The following is a 20,825-nucleotide window of genomic DNA, read 5'->3' as shown; positions in this document are numbered from 1 at the left end:
GATACCCTGTGCTGTTGGTAGCATGTTATGTGTGGGCTCTGTGTTGTGTTGCTCATACGCTGATTCTCCCGGTGCACTCTGAACACACTGACTTTCTAGTTTGCGTCTAGAAGCCTCATGGTAGGAAAAAGAATCACCTCTGCTTTTAAGATTATTTTATTGAATTGTGTGTGTGTGTGAGGGCTTGCTTGTGTATTCCTACACCAGTGTGTGGCTGGTGCCCTGGGAGGCCAGAAGTGGTGCTAGATAGTTGTGAACCACCTTGTGTAGGTGCTAGGAACCAAAGCGAGGGCCTCTGCAGGAACAGCCAGAGCCAGTGCCCTTGACCTCTGGGCCATGTGCAGCCCCTCATGTGTACACCAGAAAGTCACCACACTGTCAGCTATAGCATGAGAAGGGCACGTAGACTGCACCGTCTGAGCAGGTGTCCCCTGCATAGACTAAGGAAGGTAGGGTTGTGTAGACTGCACCGTCTGAGCAGGTATCCCCTGCCGCTCTAGCTGCATACACTAAGGAAGATAGGGATTGCATTTAGTTTCCACTGAGCCCACTTAAAGTGCTGAAGAGCACATTAAAAAACAGGATTACACTGCTCATATTTGCTCAGTAGTTTGAAACCTCGATGCTCTGATCTCAACTTGTTTTTAGAAATGTTTTTTTCCTTTTTTTTTTTTTTTTTTTTTTTTTTTAAGAAAAGCCACTACTACATTACTTAAATGAAATCTTTGTCTTGTTAACATGTAAAGCTAAAGATAGATAATATAAGAATACAAAGTTATTCCTATTTTTAAAACTAATACTATCTGTACTTAAATTTAGGAGTAGTACAGTTGTCATATGTCCTTCTGTGTTGTTACAAAGTGTTTTCTAAAAGGCAGGCTCAGTGGACGGGTGCTGCACAGCTGCTCACAGGGATGCGTGCCATGTGGGAAGGTGAGGAGGAGGGCTGCACGGGCGCAGCTAACCTCCCAGGGGCCTGCTGCAGGCGACGAGTTGTCAGTGTGCTTGTACTTCCTCCTCCTCCTCCTCCTCCTCCTCCTCCTCCTCCTCCTCCTCCTCCTCTTTTTCTTCTTCTGACTCCTCTTCTTTATTTTTTCTCTTGTTTTAATTAGCACTTGAATACCATAATTGACCAGCTTTTGAGCAGCATTTTTTTTAAAGGTTTAAAATATTGTATTGCTGTAAAAATGTCTCTGCTGTGGTAGCTGGAGGCTCCGATGAGCCATTTCCTGACGGTACCCATGACAAAGCCCTGTCTGCTTCAGGTCGCCCTGCAGTTGGCCCCCTGATAACCCCACTCCACACTGGCTAGCACAGGCTTAGAGAGACCCTCAGCCTGATGTCTTTCACCCCCTCTGAGGTTTCTCTGGCGGTCCAATGCATGGCCCGTGTTTGTTGCTAAATAAATATGACTTGTGGTAAGACTCGCTCTGTACTAGGTTCTGGGCATGATGAGGAGACAGGACTTCCATGGGCAACAGGTGTACAAGTGGAAAATGATGATGGGATACTGAGGCTCTGTCCTTGGAGCCCCTTCGCTTGCTCGCTTGGTTTTTTGTTTGTTTGTTTAAGGCAGATTCTTGCTGTGAAGTCCAGGTTGGCCTTGCAAGCCTCTTGCCTCAACTTCCTCAGTGCCAGGATTGCAGGCTGGAGCACCATGCCCTGTCATGGAAGTTTTGGTTTATGATAGGTAAACATGTTTTTGTTTCAATCCCAGGTGTGGGATATGGCGGCTGCTCCAGCTTGTCCACAGCTGAGAGCTGCCTCCTGAGAGGGCGAGTGGTGTTTGTCAGGGGGGAACTACCTCGTGCGGGGTGTGGTCTTTGTCGGTGGAAATAAAAGCCAGACCCAAAGCGAGACTGGAGGCTCCGAGAAAGAAAGTGGCTGGTGGTGCTTCTCACCCCACCCTCCCCACCCCACCCTCCCCACGTCCACCCACCCTCCCCACCCCACCCTCCCCACGTCCACCCCACCCCTGGCAAATGCCCAGCTAATGCCCAGCTAAGATGTGCTAGACTTACAATTTAATATCAGCAGGTCCTGTGACGCTGCCACTTGACTTGACTGTAAAGTGTGACTTGAGGCTGTTCTGGGTTTTTTTGAAGAGATGGGGAAAGCACCAAGGATGGACCCTAGTCCTTGCTACAACCCCAGACCCTCCGAGCTCTCCTCATTTTCTTTCTCTTTCCCTTTTATTCTGATCTTTACATTTTTATCTTTTCTCTGCTTTCTCCCCCTACCCCCTTGTGCCCCCCCCCCCCGTGAAGCACTATCCAGCTTGGAGGGGTCCTCCTGCCTAGGTCTCCCAAGTGCTGTGTCTGGCACCCCTTGGATTTCCTTCCTTCCTAGTCTAGGTGGTTAGGTGAGTTTGGTGTTTTGCAACAGGGTCTCAAGTGTTCCAGGCTGCCCTTGAACTTGTGTAGCTGAGACTGGCCTTAACCTCCACCTCCCAAGTGCCCCACCATGCCTGACTTCCACTTGGACTTCCAAAAGGCCATCTTACTCAGAATTCCACAGCTCTCTCTTGCTCCCTCCCCTGAACCCCCCACCCCCACCCCCTCCTCCAGCTCTGTATGTCCTTCCAGTTTAGTTCCTGAGTTCACACGCCACACACCTGCTCTCTCCTCACGCCATCACCCTGCTTGGCTCCAGCAGAGATCCAGACCTCTCTGCTTGTGTGTGCTGTTCTAGCCAGGGACCCATGGGGCTGTTTTCTGGCTAGTGTCTCACCACTATTCCAGCTGTGCCCCAGAGCAGTATGCTCCCCTACCTGCTCCCGCCTACCTCCACGGCCAAGCCTTGAACCAAAACTACAGTCCTGCCTGTCAGCCTGCCCTCTGTCTGCGTGGAGATCTGGGCTCTTCCTGATGCCCTCCCCTCTCCACTGTCCTCAGCTGACCGACAGCCCCCTCCTCTTCAGGGATTCCTTCTGCATTTCCTTCTGTACTCACTACTCAGTGAGGTGTAGCCCTGCTCCTGTGTGTGGTTCTCTGGCTCTGTTCCAAGACGGCAAGCATCCTTCCCCTTGGGTGCTGGTTTCACTGGCTCTTCCTGGCACACAGCAGGCGTACTGTGGCTCCGCCTTGTCTCCTGGCTGGAAACCCCGACTCACCACCAGCAGGCTCCTAGTAGTTGAGTGACTGATGCCCACAGAGCACACCGTAGTGGTAGAGGAGAGATTACACTTCACTACGACGCCCTGGAGAGTCAGGGAAGGTCTTGGCATGGAAGAGGCTTCTTGGGGACAGGGCTGAGGTGTGTCCCAGGTGACTGGGAGCAGACGCTGTCACCCTGAGCCAGGCCAGCTGCTGGGAAATGGCTGGGAAGAGAAGGAGGCTGGTAACGTGTGGACAGCATGGATGAATCTGACGCACTGATTCTTCCCTGATCCCCATGTGCAGTATGCATGTGTATGTCTGTCTGTGCATACATGTGTTAAACACTGTGTGGGCCCATGTGTACTCTGGGTGGCAGTGTGAGATAGAATATTGTTTGGGTTTGCTGACATTGAGAGCTGGAGGGGTGTGTGCACACTCATGTGTGTATTTCAGGGGCATGAGATGGCACTCTGAGAGCCAGCTCCGTGAAGCCAGTCACATCTGTAGGGTAACTGTTTATTTGTACCTGTTTCTGATTTCACTTTGTGGTTACCTACGGTGAACTGTTTGTTCATTGCAGAAAAGCTGCTTGTTCGGTATATTTGAGTCTCAGCAAATCTGAGCCTAGGCCTGCTGCCTTGAGACGTCTCAGGTTTGAGTCCAAATGTAAGGATGCCGGGGCTTCTGTGAGAGAGAGCCCTGTGAACATGTCCCAGACCCCTCAAGGCCCAACTTCTGTTCTGGCCTCTCAGTGTTGCCTCTGGGTGGGAATCTCTGCGGAAGCAGGCAGGCAGTTTTCCTTCTAGTCCTCTGGGGGTGTGGTGGCCTGTCTCCTCCTCCTGCACCATGTCTGACCCCCCCCCCCCCAGCTCCTCTGCTTCTTGCCTTAGTGTGGAGGGACAAGCCTTGGTGCCCTTCACAGTCTTTCATAAGCCCAGGAAAGGCATGGCTCTTCTTGGTTTTCTACAGATTGTGTTGCTTAAAATGTGTGTTCTGTCTGTGAGTGAATAGACATTGGTTTGTTTTGAATGATCACCAGGAACACATGCTCTCAGGACATGGGGTCATGTGTGGCGTTCACCACTGCCACAAGAGTCCTTGCTACTCTGGAAATTCTCCTGTGCGTACAATGTCTCTAGACACCTTCGAGGTCTAACTATTACTCTAAGATATCGTTGGCACCTGCATCCTCCGTGACCCTATGACTTGGCCCTTCCCCTTCTTAGCAGATACACACACAGCCTGCATGCAGGTTCACATGGATTATACACACACAGCCTGCATGCAGGCACACAGGGATTACACACACAGCCTGCATGCAGGCACACAGGGATTACACACACACAGCCTGCATGCAGGCACACAGGGATTACACACACACAGCCTGCATGCAGGCACACAGGGATTACACACACACAGCCTGCATGCAGGCACACAGGGATTACACACACACAGCCTGCATGCAGGCACACGGGATTCACCACACAGCCTGCATGCAGGCACACAGGGATTATACACACACACAGCCTGGCACAGGCACACAGGGATTACACACACACAGTCTGCATGCAGGTTCACATGGATTATACACACAGCCTGCATGCAGGTTCACATGGATTATACACACAGCCCACATGCAGGTACACAGGGATTACACACCCACAGCCTGCATGCAGGTTCACATGGATTATACACACAGCCTGCATGCAAGGACACAGAAATTACACACACACATAGCCTGCATGCAGGTTCACATGGATTATACACACAGCCTGCATGCAGGCACACAGGGATTACACACACACAGCCTGCATGCAGGTTCACATGGATTATACACACAGCCTGCATGCAGGCACACAGGGATTACACACACACTGCCTGCATGCAGGCACACAGGGATTACACACACACAGCCTGCATGCAGGCACACAGGGATTACACACACACAGCCTGCATGCAGGCACACAGGGATTACACACACACAGCCTGCATGCAGGCACACAGGGATTACACACACACAGCCTGCATGCAGGCACACAGGGATTACACACACACAGCCTGCATGCAGGCACATAGGGATTACACACACACAGCCTGCATGCAGGCACACAGGGATTACACACACACAGCCTGCATACAGGCACACAGGGATTACACACACACAGCCTGCATGCAGGCACACAGGGATTACACACACACAGCCTGCATACAGGCACACAGGGATTACACACACACAGCCTGCATGCAGCCACACAGGGATTGTACACACACAGCCTGCATGCAGGTACACAGGGATTACACACCCACAGCCTGCATGCAGGCACACAGGGATTACACACACACAGCCTGCATGCAGCCACACAGGGATTTAGACAACAGCCTCAAGATCACAGGGAGCCAGGAGCAACCTCGGTAAGGTTCTGCCATGGAAGATTAACAAAGGTAGCTTGTTCTTTTTGCCGCTCTCTTTAGATTTTTGATTTGTTGTCATTGTTTTGTTTTTTGTGGGGATAGGATCTTATGTAAAGCCCTGGTTGGCCTCAAACTCAGATTCTCCTGCCTTGTCCTCCCTAGACTTGTATGACAGGCCTGACTCTTTCGCCCCCTGCAGCCAGCAGGACAGAGCTGTTGGGTTGAGTCTCTGAGACTTTTTGGTGTTCGGGCCCCTGAGTCTCAGGTCCTTATTCTGCTTAAGCAGCCTCTAAGAACTGAGTGTCTTCTCCTCCATGTGTCTGTGTTTACCGGCTGGATGTCGAGGTGCGCTTTGTCACTAGTGTGGGGAGACACAGGCCTCAGGTCCAAAGCTGAGCAGCATTTCCCCTGACAGGCCTGGCATGAGCGATTCTGTGCAGCTCTTCCAGTTACCCCTGGGTCTTGTAGCAGAGCGTCCAGAAGTGAGGTTCTGCATAGATAGCCAGAAGAGAGGCCACGCCCCTAGCATGGCGGCAGGGCCTCTGTGGAGGGACTGCAGGGGTTCGCCCTTAGCCCTGGCAGGTGACTTGCAAGTAGTGGAAGAATGGGAGAGCAGGCCACAGAGTCAGATGTCTCATTCTCACGGCTTGTCAGTGCATTCTGGAGTGCATTGCTGCCCTTCCTGTGGCTGAGGGGACTCTGGGTTTGTTGAAGGCAGCATGGATGGGCATTACAAAACCACCTGCTCACACCCTCCCAGGTCCTCTGAGAGACGTGGTTGCTGCTGTGCCAATCACAAAGAAGTTGAGCAGGCAGTGTCTGCAGTAAGATGCGCCATGAAGGAAATGGTCGTTCGTGGCAGTGCCAGGTCCTTTCCCTCCAGGGCTGTGTGGTCATGCCTCAGTGCACGGCAGTCCTCAGCATGTCTCCTCAGCGAGCTGCATGTTACAGGGTTCCTCCGATCTGGGACTGCAGAGGCACCCAGGGTCGTGCTAGTGTAAAGCTACAGTGCTGTCTCTTGAGGTCTTAATTAGCTTTAAGCAGAAACTGACTCTTGTTTTGCTTTGTTTGTTTCTAGTTTTTGATGTGTTTCTGTTTTGGTCTGACTAGGAGGAGCCTGATCTGGTTAGTGCAATTTATGGCCGAGGGATAGCCTATGGAAAGAAGGGACTACATGTGAGTATGTACTAGTTACGCGTGCCACGTGCCCATGTGGTGCCACGTGCCCATGCGGTGCCACGTGCCCATGTGGCGCGGTGCACCCAAGCTGTTTCCACCCTGCTTCTCACTCACCCGCTCTGGCAGAACACAGATAAGAAAGAAGGGTGGACGATCACCCCAGTGCCATGGTTAAGGCTGCCCACCAGGCTCCCTGTTCCCCAAGTCAGGGAAGAGCTGGCCACAGGAAAAGCCGAGCCTCTAACTGCACTCCCAGGACAACTCCGAGAATGCCAAGAGCAGGATTGGCTGTCACAGGGGGACATACAGCCTGAGGACCTTTCGCAGCGTGGCACACTACATAAAGAACGCGGCTGCTTTGTTTTGCTTTGCTTTGACATGTAGCACTTATTATTTATTATTATTTTGTTGTTGTTTTTCGAGAGAGAGTTTCTCTGCGTAACCCTGGCCTTCTGGAACTCACTCTGGAGACCAGGCCGGCCTCAGACTCACAGAGACCCGCCTTCCCATGCCTCCCAGGTGCTGGGACTAAAGGCGCACAGCACCACTGCCCGGCTGGGACGTTAATTTTTTTTTTTTTTGGTTTTTCGAGACAGGGTTTCTCTGTGTGTAGCCTTGGCCATCCTGGACTCACTTTGTAGACCAGGCTGGCCTCGAACTCACAGCGATCCGCCTGCTTCTGCCTCCCGAGTGCTGGGATTAAAGGCATGCGCCACCACGCCCGGCTGGGACGTTAATTTTTATTTGCTACAGCTTATGATTTTTGCAGATAGGGAAGACTTTGTAACCACACTCAAGTTATTCCTTCTTTTCCCCTTTGGAAGGCGGTGGAGGCTACAGTAAGCCCTGTTCTTTAAAAAGCCACCACGCTGTAAAGGTGCTTTCCCAAGATTGTGCCCGTAAGATCAGCACATTTACAGTGTTGTGCACAAACCTTTCTGTGGTTCTCAACTAAAGGCATCGTGTGAACTAGACCTCAGAGGGAGAGCGATCGATCTGTAACTTTTACATTAAAAACATCATGCTACGCCTTTAATCCCAGCACTCGGGAGGCAGAGGAAGCGAGTCCAGGACATCCAAGGCTACACAGAGAGACCCTGTCTTGAAAAACCAAAACCAAAACAACAACAACAACAACAAAAACAAAAACAAAAACAACAAAACAAAACAAAAACCATCATGCCTTTAATATTTCATTAAATAGTTTTAACTATTAAAGTTTAAAAATTCTACTGAGCTGCTACTGGGTTGGAGACAATAGCTAGGACCGTTATTATTGTGTTCTTATGAGACACACACAGGGGGCCCAGATGAACTCGGCCTTGGTAACCATGGTGTTGAAGGTACAAAATCACTTCAGACATAGGTCAGCAGGGCCAGGCGCAGGCTGCCGCGTGACCTTCTATCTTAAGTTTGCAGCTCAAAATGTAACTTGTTTGTGCCTTTAGTGGAAACTTAAAAGTGCATTTTCAAGTATAAAATCAGCTTATACATGCTCAAAGAATTTAGCTAATCTGTCAGAGAGGTTCTGGGCTCATGGCTTTCATCAGCATTTGATATTTTTCTGTCCTTCTCTGACAGAAAACTGGTGGGTGTCATCTGTCAGGCTGGCACCCATGTGCCCACCCTGGGGACTAGACGGGACTAGACAGGTTATGTTTAGATAATTCCTGCCGTCTGTGAACTTGTGGTGAGCATCCAGGTTCAGGGTGCCACTTCCTGAAGGGTGGGGGAGACTTGAGTGAGCTGAGCAGCTGACCTGGCACCACTGGACGTTTGCGCTGACCTCTGAGCAGCGGCTTCTCGGGTGACTACGGCCACTGTTCTGAGCGGCCGTGTGTCTCACACTAACTAATGCCTTTTCAAGGACCTTAAGAATGCTGAGCTTGCTTTGTTTGAACTGAGCCGGGTAATTGCCTTGGAGCCTGACCGTCCAGAGGTATTTGAGCAGCGAGCTGAAGTGAGTGTGGTTTTCTTCTTCCCTTCGTTACGAATTAGCTGAAACCCAGGCTGCTTCCCCTGATTTCACTGCTGAAACTTCTACCACTCCTTTAATGCTTAATCACGTGCCAACCTAGCTCCTGAGGCCCATGAGTGTGGTGGCAGACCCGGGCAGCTATGGAGTGAGCACCATGTGAGAGTGACATTTGGTGTGGAAATGTGGTTACAGTGTCGCCTTCTTCCTCAGTGGATACTCATTAAAGAGATCACATCCCCATATTGCAGACATAAGTGACACAGTTTAACAGAAGTGGCTAACAGCTGGGAGATATGTAGCTCTTGGAAGCAGTTGTCCCACTGGGGTGGAAGGGAGGAGGGAGAAGCAGTGAATAAATGAGTGAGAGGGTGACCGTGCCTGAGTGTGTGCACCCACGTGAAAGTGTGACCTTGCCTGAGTGTGTGCACCCACGTGAAAGCATGACTGTGCCTGAGTGTGTGCACCCACGTGAAAGTATGACTGTGCCTGAGTGTGTGCACCCACATGAAAGCGTGACCGTGCTGAGTGTGTGCACCCATGTGAAAGCATGACCGTGCCTGAGTGTGTGCACCCACATGAAAGTGTGACCATGCCTGGGTGTGTGCACCCATGTGAAAGTATGACCGTGCTGAGTGTGTGCACCCACATGAAAGTGTGACCGTGCCTGAGTGTGTGCACCCATGTAAAAGTGTGACTGTGCCTGAGTGTGTGCACCCACATGCTCGTGTCCAGCTCTTAGGAGGTGGACCTGCCTCCACAGAGCCCAGAGCAGGTAGGTTTGCTGCACATCTCAAGGTGGAGGCAGAGCACGGGGGAGGGTCCCTGTGGTCCCTGTGGCATCTGCCAAGTGGACAGCATTGGTGGCCTACATGGAAGCTGGGGAGCGTGCTGGGCTGCGTGGGGTGAGGCTTCCCTTCGTTGTTTTAAACCCTTGTGTTCTTGCAGTAGACTGAGCTGTTGGGGGTCACGCGTGCTAGTGGAGTTGTGTGAATGCAGTCAGTTGTTTGATATGGGGTGACTTTCTCATCTCCTGAGAAGGGAAAAGTAGCAAGTCCAGGAACCCCAAGTGCTCAGTCACTCCAAGGCTGCATCTAGGTCTTGTCCTTGAGCTGTAGTGTGTTTATGTCGCACTGGGGACTTGGTTTTAATCTAATCTTTCTCAGTTCTTCTCCTATCCTTTTTTGGTCTTGTCATGGGTGGCCATGGTGCTGTCCTCACGGTAAGAGACCCTTGCATAGTGGTGGGTTCTCTGTCCCTCTATGTCCCATCAGGTCTGGGTGGCCTTGCTGGTGTCTCCCAGGGCTGGCCACTATGTCCCACCAGGTCTGGGTGGGCCTGCTGGTGTCTCCCTCAGGACTTTGGGGCTACCTGAAGTGATTCTGATAAACCAGAATTTCAGTTAAGACTTGGAGGTTTTAAATTTTTGTGCATCCAAGAAAAAGCTAGTTGTTTATCTACAGTGAGATTGATGACTAGAACAATAATTTTCCATTGTCTAAAAATTACATAGCAATGTTCATGGCACGGCCAGCAGTCGCTGCAGCAATATTCATGGCACGGCCAGCAGTCGCGGCGTCATGAGTTTCATGCTAAATTGCAGCCTGCCTTTGCCTGCCTCAGAACTGATTTGCAGGACACTTTGCTCTTGTGCTTCCTGAAATAATCTGCATTTGATGAAACTGTTTTAACCCATTACTGTGGGTATGGCAGTTATGCCAAGCTGTGATAGTTTACCTAGGGGTTAATATAATAAACAAAGAAGGGTGATTTTTCTCCCAAGTGGTAGCCCCACCCCACACTGTGGTCAGTTCTGGACCATATGTCTGTCTCTTTCCACTTTGGAAGCCATGCTGATGTTTGGGTGTGCCCTCCTGAGTGCTCCCCCAGGCTGTGGTGAACCCCTGCTGGGCCCATGACCAGTTAGGGACACGTGGTGAGCATGGCCTTCCCAGAGTATCCTGGGTAGAAAGCTGCCGGAACCATGATTGCTGAGGATCAGGAACACAGCGACCCGCTGGCCTTGCCTCTGTCGTGCTGACTTCCTTCTGCGTGCTGCCATGCTGCCTGGACCAAAAGGGGCAATTTCCCTGTGATGCTGAGTGTGGCTGATGAGCTAGGGCCTGACAGGGCACCTGGATCTTGGGAAGTATCCTTCAGTTCTCGCTCCACAGGGACTTGTCTGTCTGTCTGTCCCAGTGGCCAAATGTGCCAATCTTTTACTTAAAAAGTTGGCGTAGGGTAGGATTTTGAGAATCTGGTGTGTCCAGGTTGGAGTCCAGGGCAGGGCAGCTGCTTGAGCCACATCCAGCCTCCCCTGGCTAAACAGGCACCAGTGGACCCCCTCGCATCCGCCTGTGTGCGCAGGAGGCTGTGGCTCGCAGCCTGCTGCCGGCAGCTGTGTGAGTGGTGCACGCTTCTGTGGAATTGAGAAAGTAAGACACTGACAGTGTAGGGCCGGTCACGGGGTTTTTCCTGATCGCATGTTTTGGATTTCTAGATTCTGTCCCCTCTGGGACGAATTACTGAAGCCGTAAATGATCTCACTAAAGCCATCCAGCTTCAGCCCTCGGCACGGCTGTACCGGCACCGGGGGACCCTGCACTTCATGTCTGAGGTGACTGCCCCATAGCGATCGCCCCGCACCTCACTTCTGCCGTCACCTCAGAGCCGCTCTTCGCTAGACTGGGCTCAGTTTAATGTTAGTGCCACAAAGTAGCTGTGAGAGCACTGTCTATGGCAGAAATTAAACACAAGCGAGGATAATAAGGCTGGTTGTGTCTCCATGTCTGGGCTGTCAGCAGTAGCAAATTCTAGACTGGCATGAGAAGGCTGCAGTGTGTGTCCTAGCTTCTAGTTGGAGTACATCTTGAGTTCAGCTGGTTCTCAGGCCGAGCGCTCTAGTCTGAACCTGTAAGGCTTCCAGACCTTTCTTTTTAGGTGATGTGAAGCCAGCAAGACTGTTTCTGTCACAGTGACTCCTAGACCACAGGTGTCTGTGAGCTTGCAGGACTTCAGCAGTGCGTGTGTAGCCCAGAGCTTCAGCTTAACACACAGTGAGGCTGCACCACAGCCTGGTCATTTCACAAGTGTCCAGTGTGAGAAAAGATGGTTGCGTTGGTATTTGAAAGGAGACTTTTTCTGTGGTTGAGACAAAAGGCCTAAAAGTCAGCCTCCGTGTACACCAGTTAGCAGTTAGCAGGTTCAGTGGACTGCTTCGCCGTGGCGCTTCTGTCAAGGCCGAGAAGGGCACAGGACCCGTTGGGGTTTTTCTCTCTGCCCGTCCACAGCCGGAACGTTCCAATTTCTAACAAGCACAATCTTATCTTTCCTCCTCCTCCCTTAGGACTACGCGACAGCCCATGAGGACTTTCAGCAGTCCTTGGAGCTGAACAAGAACCAGCCCACAGCCATGCTGTACAAAGGCCTAACTTTCTTTCACAGAGGACTTCTGAAGGTGAAGCTGCCCGCGCCCGCGCTGCTGTGCCTGCTTCGCTTGGGGGAGGGGCACTTAGAGGCGATGATCTGACGCATCTCAGAATGTCACTGGTTTCTTAGCTGTGTTTGTGTGCATGTGTACATGTGTGTGTGCCTGTGTGTGTGTGCGCGTGTATGTGCGTGTGTGTGTGTGTTCATGCATGTGCATGCACACTTCACTTGCAGGGAAGAGGGACTTAGATTGTGCCAAAATGACATGTCAGGTGCCTTAGCTATTTCCTTGAGAAAGTAGTCTGTGGGGCTCTGCTGTCTGCCTGGTCCTTAGAGGGAGGGGCCAAGCGGGAGGCTCTGAAGGCAGATAAGAAGGCTGGCGGGCAGCTGAGAGCGAGCCTTCCTCTGGAGCAGAGCTGAGCACTTTGGCTCAAGCTTATGGGCCTTGAGGAAATGTAAGTTGTGGCTTTGGGGGGAAATCATAGTGAGTACCAAGTCTGGGATCTAGAAATTGGTTCTGTCAGTGTGGCCCAGGTGAGAAGGATGGGAGGCTGGTTAGGAGGCCTTTGTAGATTCCCACTGTGGCTGAGGAGACTTGACCCAGCTACTGGGGCCACGTGAGTGGGAGGAGAATGTTGCTGAGGCTAATGGTCTGACCATGGACGAGGGAGGGTAACGGGGCAGTGGGACGAGCAGGCACTGTGAACACTCAAGCCTCTTAGCCTGATGAGTGTGTGTGTGTTGTGTGTGTGTGTGTGTGGTGTGTGTGTATGTATGTGTGTTGCTTCCTCCTGGGTGCTCCATCCCATGTCCTTGTAACTCTGGGGACCCTGCTGTGCAGCAGACTTCACAGCAGGATTACAGAGTTGCTTCCTCTCCTCCCTGGGCCGTAGTGCCATGCAAGGCCTTAAGTACTATTGGAACCTAGTACAGCATAACCCAGGGCACTAGATGAAAGGTAGGCTGGCCTGAGAGCCACACAGCCAGGTGCCTTGCTCGAGAGCACACTGTGGGACAGAGCAGTGCTGTGCAGAGATGGCTACCTTGAGCACAGGGCTGAAGACTGTGCAGGATGGGAGGTGTCTGCAGCAAGAAGAAGGCCCATCCCACCGCACAAATAGCTCTGCCATGCACCCTGCCCTGCACACATGCGCTGCCCACTAGCTACTTACCCTGAGAGCTGCCACCCACAGCCCTGACCTACTCAGGGGAAAGCATACAGGCTTGTTCTTGTCACTCTTGCCTAAATAGCATGATGTAGTGACAGCACCAGCAGCAACCACCGTGTATTAGCTGTCACAGGCCATCCAGAGAAGCCTGAAGGAGCTCGGAGGCTGCATGGTGGGCCCATGCAACCATGGCCCCGTCCTATCTGAGGACCAGAGACCCTATGCATGTTAGTATGTGCAAGGATCCCAGAGCCATCCATGTCATCCCCAGGGAGGACTGCAGATGTGTGTGCGGGATGGCAGGTTGGTGTGGCCGAGGCCACATGCAAGTCCTCAGTGTTGAGGATACCACTTGTTGCATAGTCTGCTCAGAAGTAACAGGGACAGAGCACTGTGTGTGGCCTGCAGCCCTGGCTGTGCTCATGCTCTGCGCCCTGCTAAGCACCCGCTGTGCACCTAGCTGAGCTCTTCAGCTTCTTGCATATCCATAGAGTAGGCACCGCCTTCTGTCTCCTCTCAGAGTGCCCCTGCCCCCACAGTTTGGTAGCATCCCATGAGAAAAGCATTTCTACAGTTATTTTATCAGGAAAAACTTAATCTATGTTTTATGTATGCGTTTTAAAAACTCCCATCCCACTGAACACCAAAAGACAACTTTGCCAGGTCCTTGTATGTTCCTCACATCTCATGTGCAAGGCCAGAGTATCCAGAAGAAAGACTCCCCTGGCCCCGTGAGGGTGGAGGACCCCTCGCCTGCGCCCATCTAGTCAGCAAGCCCCTTCCGTTCTTTATCTTTCCTCACAGCCTCTGGAAATGAAAAGGTTCAGGCCACCATGCTGGACTCAGAGGCAGCCCCAGGAAGGAGAAAAGAGGCCCATGCGAGAGACCGCCCAGTTCCCATTCCGTGTGTTCCCTCATGCTGCACTGCTTAGATAAGGCGGCACAGCACAGGGGCAGTCTCCTGAAACGAGCTCCAAGAGTGAGGCTTGGCTTCGCTTATCCAGGTCCCCATGACAAGAACCAGGCAGCCCCGTCATTCTGAGCATTCCAAGTCCCTAGTGAATGGGTCTCTGCAGGCCACTGGGTCATGTCGTCCCGCCTTACCCTCCGTGCTGAGTCAGCACACGTGGGACAGCAGGAAAAGTGGGAGGGGGTGGGCTCTTGGTGTTGGTTTGTCTGTCCAAGTGGGTTAGAGGGTCGCACTCATCCCTCTTGTCCCACCAGCATCCTCCAGAGTTGTAGTCCGTGTGATTACAGACGTAAAGAAGGACCCTGCTATGCACAGATCGGCCTCAGACTCCACAGGGCTTTTCAGTCCAGTAGCAATCTAGAAATTGATTAAGTAGCTGGTGTTTTTATTTTGGAAGTACCTTTTTGGAAGGATATTAAACATTTTAAAACTTTTTATTTCTGTAAGTTGTTAAAGAAGGGGCTTGACTGTGCAGCTCAAGCCATCTTCAGCCTGTAAACTTCCTGCCTCAGCTTCCTCGTATGCTGATTTCCCATGAGCGCCTCCATACCTAGCCAGGCACACGACACAGCGGTAGTGTGCTGGTCTAGCCTTTGGGATGTGACAGCAAGGACTCCCCAGCTGTGTAGTCCATGTCATAAGGACACTTTAAGCTCTTCACCCTAAGCTGTGACCTGGAGGATGGTGACAATGGAGTGGAAATGGTGGCATCGGTTGAGGCCTCCTCATATGTGAGCTAGCCTCTTGTTCCCAATGGCTTCAAATCTTGATTCTGCTGTGTCCCTCTTTGGCAGAGTGAGGTAGAGAGCTGAGCAGTGCTTAGACAGGAACCCTGACACCAAAGACTTAAAACTGAAGAGAATCAGACTTTGAAGAACTGTGGCGTCCACGCATGCTGTAAGTGGAGTGGGCAGCAGATGCTCGCTGGGCATCTCCCGTGATGTCCACAGACACTGCAGGCTTCACACGCCCCAGCCCCTGTCCCTACTGTCCCTGTACTCCTCGGCACTGCACTTGCCCTCTCTCAGGCTCCCCAGACAGCCTAGAACTCCCCTGTCTTGCCTACCTCACCGACAGCAGATTCTGTCTCGGCCTTCAGAAATGTCCCTGAATCTGACCCTTAGTCCTCTCCTCAGGGACACTCACTTTGAGCTTTCATTATCTCTCGCCCAGATGCCCACTGACGCAACCTGGGTTCTCTTCTCTACTCTACCCATCCTCCCACCGCCCCCCCCCCCAGCTCTGCCATAGTTACCTTCTTTTCTCCAAGACACTCGGATACCTTGCCAGGAGCCAGCTGGGTTCTGTCCTTGTCTCTCTCCACTCGCACCTGTGTGCACTCACACCTGTGTGCACTCTTGTGATTTCCCACCATGCCTGGCTCTGAGCTGTGCACTGCATAGCACTGTGTTCTCTCCCTACCTGCTGTCAGTCCCCAGACCAAGCACCTGTTACTTCTCTCTATCCCCAGAGCCTCACTCCTGTGTCTGTTTAGCGTGTGACATTTATGCTAATAACTCATTACATGATTGGTTTGCTATCTCAAGTAGACTGAGTGTTCTCAGAGGACAGAGATAATGACCTGCCCTCGTACCTGCCCCGCTCACTGCTTTGGTACATAGTAGGTGCTCAATATATGTTTGTTGAATAAAAGTATCATAAAAGCCCTTGAAGATGAAGACCAGGCCACTTCGGTAGCCACATTCAGAGTCGTAAGAGCCCTCACCAGAACTTCCTTGTCCACACCATTGCTGCAAGAGTCTGAAGCCAGCCCCTCTGGCCATGCTGCCCCGCCATTTATTGACCCTGGATGCAGAAACAGGTGGCTCTTTAAAGTCTTGCAATTGTGCTGTTTGCAAAACTATCTTAAGCGTGCAAACCATCCAACATCCACTAAGTGCCTCCCATGTGCGAGGCATGTGGCAGCGGTGGTGCTCTTCTACCAACAGCTAACTGGACAGACAGGTGTTGTCTAGAGTCAAGTCTTTCTCTTCAAGTTGCAGTGGCTACTTTTTATTTGGCTTGTCCTTGGGAAAGTGTCATGTCTATAATTTTTTATTACAGTAACAGTGATGTCATGTGAGAGTGCAGGTGTAGTGGGCACACATGCTTAGGTTGTGTAGCTGTGAGCAGAATGGTGCCCTCATGTAGCAGTTCTCACATTAGATCTGGGCAGGTGCAAGTGTGCTCCGGGTTGCTCTCAGTGCCACAGCACTCGGGCCTCAGCCGCACATGCCCACTGCTGTGCTGCACCAGCTGTGCCAGCGCCTCAGCCTCGTGAGGTGTTTTCTTTCACCGTTCCCTTGTGATCCAAGGAATCTTGACCGCCAACCCAGGAGCCTCTTTTTGCTTTTTCTACGTGCAGTTTCTCTGTCTTGTTGACTCATTTGAAGTGCCCTGAGCTGTTGTTTTGAGTAACCTCTCAGAGCTAGCTGTTGAGTGTCCTTGGTTCACTGGGCTGTTACGCATTGAGGAGAGGATCCCTTATGAAGGAGAAGTCGTTAGTACTCCAGGTTCTGCTGAGTGAGATGAGGCAACAGCTCTGCCACACTTTGAGAGGGGCAGCGTGTGGCTGTCGGTGGACATACATGTGTTTACTGTTAGAATCACAGTCTGCCAACAGTTTATTGTACTGCCTGCCTCTCCTCTCCCCGGCCTTATTTAAGATGTCTGTCAGAAGCAGGCGCAGTATATAAGTAACCCTTTAGCAATTCACGCGGAGTAATATAAACGGGCTTCTTGTCTGCATACTCTCCACAGGAAGCCATTGAGGCCTTCAAAGAAGCTCTGAGACAGAAAGTTGACTTTATCGATGCATATAAAAGTCTGGGACAGGCCTACAGGTGAGTGACACACACTGGCACGTGCATCCCAGAAGAAATGTCCACCATGGGCCTTGAAGGCTTTGTCACACCTGCGGGCATCTCCTCTGGGGTGTGAGGGAGCTCCGTCTCAGGAACCCTGATGTGTGTCGCCATATAGGGGCCATGTCAGCACACATAACTCTCTGAGTGTCAGTCCTATAGATTGTGTTGTGCTTGGCACTCCGGGTCCTGGGTCATCGAAACCGTTGTCACTTGCCAGGCTGTGGGTGGAGAAGTCCGGATCGTGGGAAGGAGTCCAAGGCCGGAAGCTCTGGCTAGGCCCTCACCTCTTGGTTCTGTGTGTTTCCTCATTATTAGAGTACTTCAATTTTAAAAAGCAACGCCACTGATCAGAAAGGCAAGCGACATGGTTAACAGTGGAGACATGAACTAGACGCCCCCGAGACTGGAACTCGGCGGCTGTGACAGTGTAGGCTCTCGGGGATTGTTACCTGTAGAGGGGCCGTTGTGGTCACAGGGGAGAAGCTGTTGAGAAACAGCGGAATTCCACCCTCACGTGCAGAGCCTGTCTGTCTGTATGATGGGATGGTTTGAGAGGCTCCCGCTAGCTGAGATGCCCCTGGGCTTGTCTGGGCTCTAAGAGAGTGAGGTTCCTACACTACAGAGCTGTTAGGAATATACACTGAAAGTAGGTTGGAAGCGTGTGTAAAATGATTACATAGATGTAAGGAGGCATTGTGTCTTTAAAAAATATTTCTAATTTATAGACAGTTATTCCCATCCACTGAAGCAACCCCAGTAGCCAGTGAGGTGCAGCTTCATCCCTATGGATCTGACTTTTGTATGGTTATGGGACAAGCACTCTTCCCCAAAGTGGGAGGAGTGCTGTCACCCACCAGCATCCTGCAGGCCGGCACTTGTTATGAACTAGGACAGGACTTTGAATAAACATTTGGTTTTGGAAGTCAGTAAGTTAACTTTTCCTAGAGTCCTGTAATGTGTTAGATTCCTACGTGTGAAGACTGCACAGCTGTGTGAGGTGTTCAGGTAGCGAGACACACGCCTCCCTCAAGACCTCAGGCCCTGCACTCCAATGCTGGTGTTGCTGACCACTTGCACAGTGCTCACCAGGGTCCTTCAATCCTTAGAGAGCTGGGAAATTTTGAAGCAGCCACCGAGAGCTTCCAGAAGGCCCTGCTGCTCAACCAGAACCACGTGCAGACCCTGCAGCTCCGGGGTATGATGCTGTACCACCATGGCAGCCTGCAGGAGGCCCTGAAGAACTTTAAGGTGAGCCTCACCAGCAGGCAAAGCCGAAGCTGGGCTTCTCGCTGGCTCTTGGGAGAGTTTGGTGGACCTTGCTGAAAGCCACAGACCCCTGCACATGGCACATACACAAGGAACCTGGGCACAGTGCGCTCTTTACTCCAGCACTTTGGAGGCCAAGGCAGGCAACCCTTGCTAAGTTCAAGGCCAGCCTGGGCTACATGGTGAGTTCTAGGCTAGCCAGGGCTACCTTGAGACCTTTGTCTACAAGGGAGGAGGGAAGGGGAGAAGAAGGGAGTGCCCTTCATTTTGGGCTCTGTACTAACTTAGAAGCCTGTGTGTAGTTTGACTCAACCTGGAAGGACGGTTTCTGGGGTGAAGGAAGAGCTGTCCTAACCCAGGTGACACGACTGCAGATTTCTGTCTCAACCCACAGCGCTGCCTGCAGCTGGAGCCGTACAACGAAGTGTGCCAGTACATGAAGGGGCTCAGCCACGTGGCAATGGGACAGTTCTATGAAGGGATTAAAGCACAGACAAAAGTCATGCTGAACGACCCTCTCCCCGGCCAGAAGGCCAGCCCGGAGTACCTGCGGGTGAAGTACCTCCGAGGTGAGCGGGATGGCGGGACTTCCAGTCCACGCTGAGCTGTGGGTGCCCTGCTGCTTCTGTGCGGAGATGGCGTTGAAGGTGGGCGTCCTGTCCCCGGCGTCTCTTGCTATTGGAGCCTCAGTGTCTTCCTAGGCAGGCCTGGTGTTCTGTCTCCCTTACCCACAGGTCTTCTAAAACAACAGCTTGACCTGAGTGAAAACACATTCTAGTTGGATGTGAGATTCATTGTGGATAGCATGTCTTATGCCCTCTTGTCTCACTGCAGGACAGGAAGCACCTGCGTGGGTTGAGGCTTTTCATTGTTGAGTTACGTGGCATCTCTGTCCCTTCATCCCATGTGTCACATCCTCCTGTATCAGAGAGACCCAGTTTGGTAAAAAAAGAAGCAATTCTTGAATTAGTCACAAACTTGCCTTTTCTCCGTATACATTTTCCAGTGTATACATACATGTACCTTCCAAAGCATCTCCACACGTTTATGTATAGATACACACCTTCCTATATATACCTTCCTATGCACACACACCCCTTAATGTACACAGACACCTTATGGATACACACACATCCTCCTATAAACACACGTATCTCCCTATACACACGCACACACAAACACAATTCTTATTTACACACACACACATACACACACACCTTCCTATACACACACGTATTTTCCTATGGTTCCACACTCATGTGCGCGCACACGTCTTCCAGTACACACACGTGCCTCTCCCAGCACATACACACGTTTGTCTTAGCGTTTCTATTGCTCTCATTGAGCACCGTGACCGGAAGCAGCTCTTTGGGGGAAGGGTTCATTTTGCTCACATTCCATCACTGAGGGAAGTCAGGGCCGGAACCTGGAGGCAGGATTGAAACCGAAGCCATGGAGGATGCTGCTCACCATGCTCCTCAGGGCTTGGCCGGCCTGCTTTCTGATGTACCTCAGGACCACCCACAGTGCATGGGGCTCCTCCACATCAGTCGTCAATCAAGATCATGCCACGTAGACTGACGCTACTGAGACGGTCTCTCAGTTAAGATTCTCTCTTCCAGCTAGAGTGGTGGCGCACACCTTTAATCCCAGCACTCGGGAGGCAGAGGCAGGAAGACTGATGTGAGTTCAAGGCCAGCCTGGTCTACAGAGAAAGTCCAGGACAGCCAAGGCTACACAGAGAAGCCCTGTCTCAAAAAAAAAACAAACAAAAAACAAAAAACAAAAAAAGATTGCCTCTTCCAAGATATGTCTAGGTTTTGTATCAAGTAGACAAGAGACCGACCAGTGCACACATGTGTGTGCCTTTCAGTTACACGCGCACACACGCGCACACACATGCACATACACACAGAATTTCCCCATTTATTAAGGAAGCTGTTTTTTGTTGCCTGCACACCCACATATTTTGTCTTTTTCATTAGCTCTTGAGAGCATGATTGTAAAACAAAAAAAGCAAGCATGTATATATTTTTAAGGTTTTAATAGACACATTAAAATATAAAAGCATAGGACATGCAAGAGGGCTCCGTGGGTCAGGATGGTTGCCACTGAGCCCATCCTCTGAGTGGCTGAGTCCTCACTTTGCCCTCAGGCTCCCACACACTGTGCCGTCCCCCAAACTGTAAAGTGAAGAAAACGTTGAAAGACGTGGAAAAACAAGCAAGTAGAGTTAATGGTTATTTTATTTAACTGATAAAAATAAATTAATTTAATAAAAATTCTTAATGTTCAATTCAGCATATAATTGACCAAAAAACCTATTTCTTAGAGGGTGTGTTTGCTTGTTGGTCTTTTTGAGATAGCATCTCATCCCGTAGCTCACACTGACTAGAACTCGCTGTGCAGCCCATGCTGGTCCCCCTACCCCAGCCTTCTGAGGCCGAGATTACATGCATG

General features: G+C 51.3%; 1 protein-coding gene across 1 annotated transcript in view; it reads left to right on the top strand.

Moving 5' to 3' along the window:
- Window positions 1-20,825, top strand: part of Ttc13 (tetratricopeptide repeat domain 13) — a 65,453-nt gene that overhangs the window by 27,365 nt on the left and 17,263 nt on the right. Inside the window, 7 exon segments of the mRNA XM_051168604.1 lie at window positions 6,621-6,686; window positions 8,557-8,649; window positions 11,165-11,281; window positions 12,011-12,121; window positions 16,993-17,075; window positions 18,206-18,347; window positions 18,760-18,934. Of these exon segments, the coding sequence (XP_051024561.1) occupies window positions 6,621-6,686; window positions 8,557-8,649; window positions 11,165-11,281; window positions 12,011-12,121; window positions 16,993-17,075; window positions 18,206-18,347; window positions 18,760-18,934 (787 nt within the window).

Source organism: Acomys russatus, chromosome 26 (genome assembly GCF_903995435.1).
Source record: "Acomys russatus chromosome 26, mAcoRus1.1, whole genome shotgun sequence".
NCBI lineage: Eukaryota > Metazoa > Chordata > Mammalia > Rodentia > Muridae > Acomys > Acomys russatus.
The sequence above is the reverse complement of the archived record's forward strand: the minus strand, read 5'-3'. Positions and strand labels throughout refer to the sequence as shown.